At 55.1% G+C, this 2,084-nt stretch overlaps 1 protein-coding gene across 1 annotated transcript in view; it reads right to left on the reverse strand.

The window, feature by feature from the left end:
- The window catches only part of NANP (N-acetylneuraminic acid phosphatase), a 4,653-nt gene extending 4,291 nt beyond the window's left edge, over positions 1-362 (reverse strand). Inside the window, 1 exon segment of the mRNA XM_010706959.3 lies at positions 18-362. Within this exon segment, the coding sequence (XP_010705261.2) occupies positions 18-362 (345 nt within the window).
- Between the last annotated feature and the right edge of the window lie 1,722 nt (positions 363-2,084).

Raw genomic sequence — 2,084 nt, forward strand, 5'->3', positions numbered from 1 at the left:
GGCATCACCGCTCGCGCCTTTAAACCCGCGGCATCCGCGGTGCGCGGCGCGGTGCGGGCGTGCCGCAGACGGCCTCGCTGACAAATCGCCGCTGCCCGGCCCTTCCCCTGGCTCGAGGGGTCGCCGCTATTTGCCAGCTGCCCTTGGGGCCTCGCCAGGCGGAGCGGCTGAGCCGCGGATGCTTTTATGGCCCGGGCCCAAAGTTTCGGCGTTGGAGCCTCAGGGAGGGAAGCGGGGTGGCGGGCGGGCTCGCCGCCCCCTGTGTCAGGAGGCAACGTCTCGCCTGCATCTTGGGGGCTGAGGGAGCTGGAGAGCTTCCCCTCCTCCGCCTGTCGCCTCCCCGTTGCGTGCGGAGTTTGCATTGCGTGAGCCGGGGCTGGAAAGCCTCCAGCCATCTCCTCCCCGGGCCCCTACCCCTCCTCGCAATACCTGACACCGGCTCGGGGGGAAGGCGGCGGGGAAGCGCCGGGCGGCCCCGCACCCGGGCAGTCCCGCTGCCCTCTGGCTTCTCCCCCGCTGCTCGCCCTCCTTTCCCTCTCGCTCCCGGCGCTTTCTTGCTCTGAAAGCCGCCCCGGGAGGATGCTGCGCTCCGAGCCCGCCGGGTTCCCGGCGTCCCAGAGGGGGAACCGGGGCCGCATCCCCACCCGCCCCTGCGTAAAGGAAACCCTTCCCCAGGAGGTCAGAAAGGCCGTGATTTGTCGTTGTACCGAGCAAGACTAAAAACTAAAACTCTTTCAGATGTTATACAGTCACATCGTGAGAAGGAGAAAAAGGTGTTTGGTAGCATTTAGGGATTAGGCAAAATTAGACGCTGGGAGTCAGCCCAGCCCAGAGCGCGATCCCAGACCTGGCTGGGGTTCTGCTGCTTCTGACTTTGCTAAGTGCAATCCTTTCTACTGTCACTGTCTCAAGCTCCAGGGCAGTAATACTACTACCCAAACCAGCATCAGCCACTTCTCTCTGCAAGTCTCCAAACTCCTGTCTGTCTGCCTCAGTACACGTCGTGCTTCTTCCTGCCACTGCCCAGGGGCACTGAAGGGGGTGTCAGAATGTTTTCCCAGCAGTGCCAGAAGAAGCCAACTTCCTTTCTCCCAGCCCTATCTCTGGATGAACTGAAGGATGCCACAAGCCAGCCCCACACACGGTCCAGCTTCAAAAAGCAGCAACAAACAGCTCTGTCCCTGCAGCACGAGAGTTGGGACGAGCTTGGAAAGAGACCTCAGGCTTTAATCTCCCCCATGGCACCATATGATTAAAAACTGATTTCCCACAGTGTAACTGCTCAGCAGTGGCAAAGTGGCCTGTCTCACCCTGACGGCACCCCTCCTGCTTTCATCAGTCACATGTTGGAGAACACAGGACTTCTCCCTGCAGGCTGCTCTGGGTGCTGCAGCAGGCAGTAAGGACTTAGCTTGGAGCAGTTACCAGAGTTCTGGATTATAGTGTTGGGCAGTTGCCATTGCCAGCAGGCAAACTTGCCTTTTCCTAGTAACTGTGAGAGTCAGTTACCTAAAACTCAGCCATTACAGCTTTTTGTAGAAAGTCCCGAAATCCTTTCTTGGAGGCATCACTCGAACTAGCTGTGTTGCTCTCACAGTTACACATTGCCATTTACTTTGGAGCAAACAGAAGAGATTCCATTCCAGCTCCCGTGTAAATATTCTGTCATGATAGTACCCTGATGGCCTTGTGCTGTACTAACAGGGTGTTTGCAGTCTCAGGCTACTACTACATTTCAGCCAGAGCATTATGATGTCTATATGAAATAAACGTTCACCCAGTTTTCTAGGCTCTGATTTTATGTGCCCTTGATTGGTTCCTTGATTAATCAAGCACAGCTTGAATAAAACATCACACCTGTGTATTAGGGTAGTACAAAAAAGCAGTCAGGGGATGATTGGGCCCTTGGTCTCAGTTATATTCCATGAATTGCCCTCCTGCCTACCACTTTATTCACTCATAACTTTCTTCTTGTGTTTGTAGAAGCGTAGAAATTCAGAATCACTCCAAGATAACGCATGTTTCTTTTCTCCAAATTCTGATGACTTAATGCTGATATGGGTCCTAATGAAGACAGCCCCAGA

The sequence above is a fragment of the Meleagris gallopavo genome, chromosome 2 (genome assembly GCF_000146605.3).
Source record: "Meleagris gallopavo isolate NT-WF06-2002-E0010 breed Aviagen turkey brand Nicholas breeding stock chromosome 2, Turkey_5.1, whole genome shotgun sequence".
Classification (NCBI taxonomy): domain Eukaryota; kingdom Metazoa; phylum Chordata; class Aves; order Galliformes; family Phasianidae; genus Meleagris; species Meleagris gallopavo.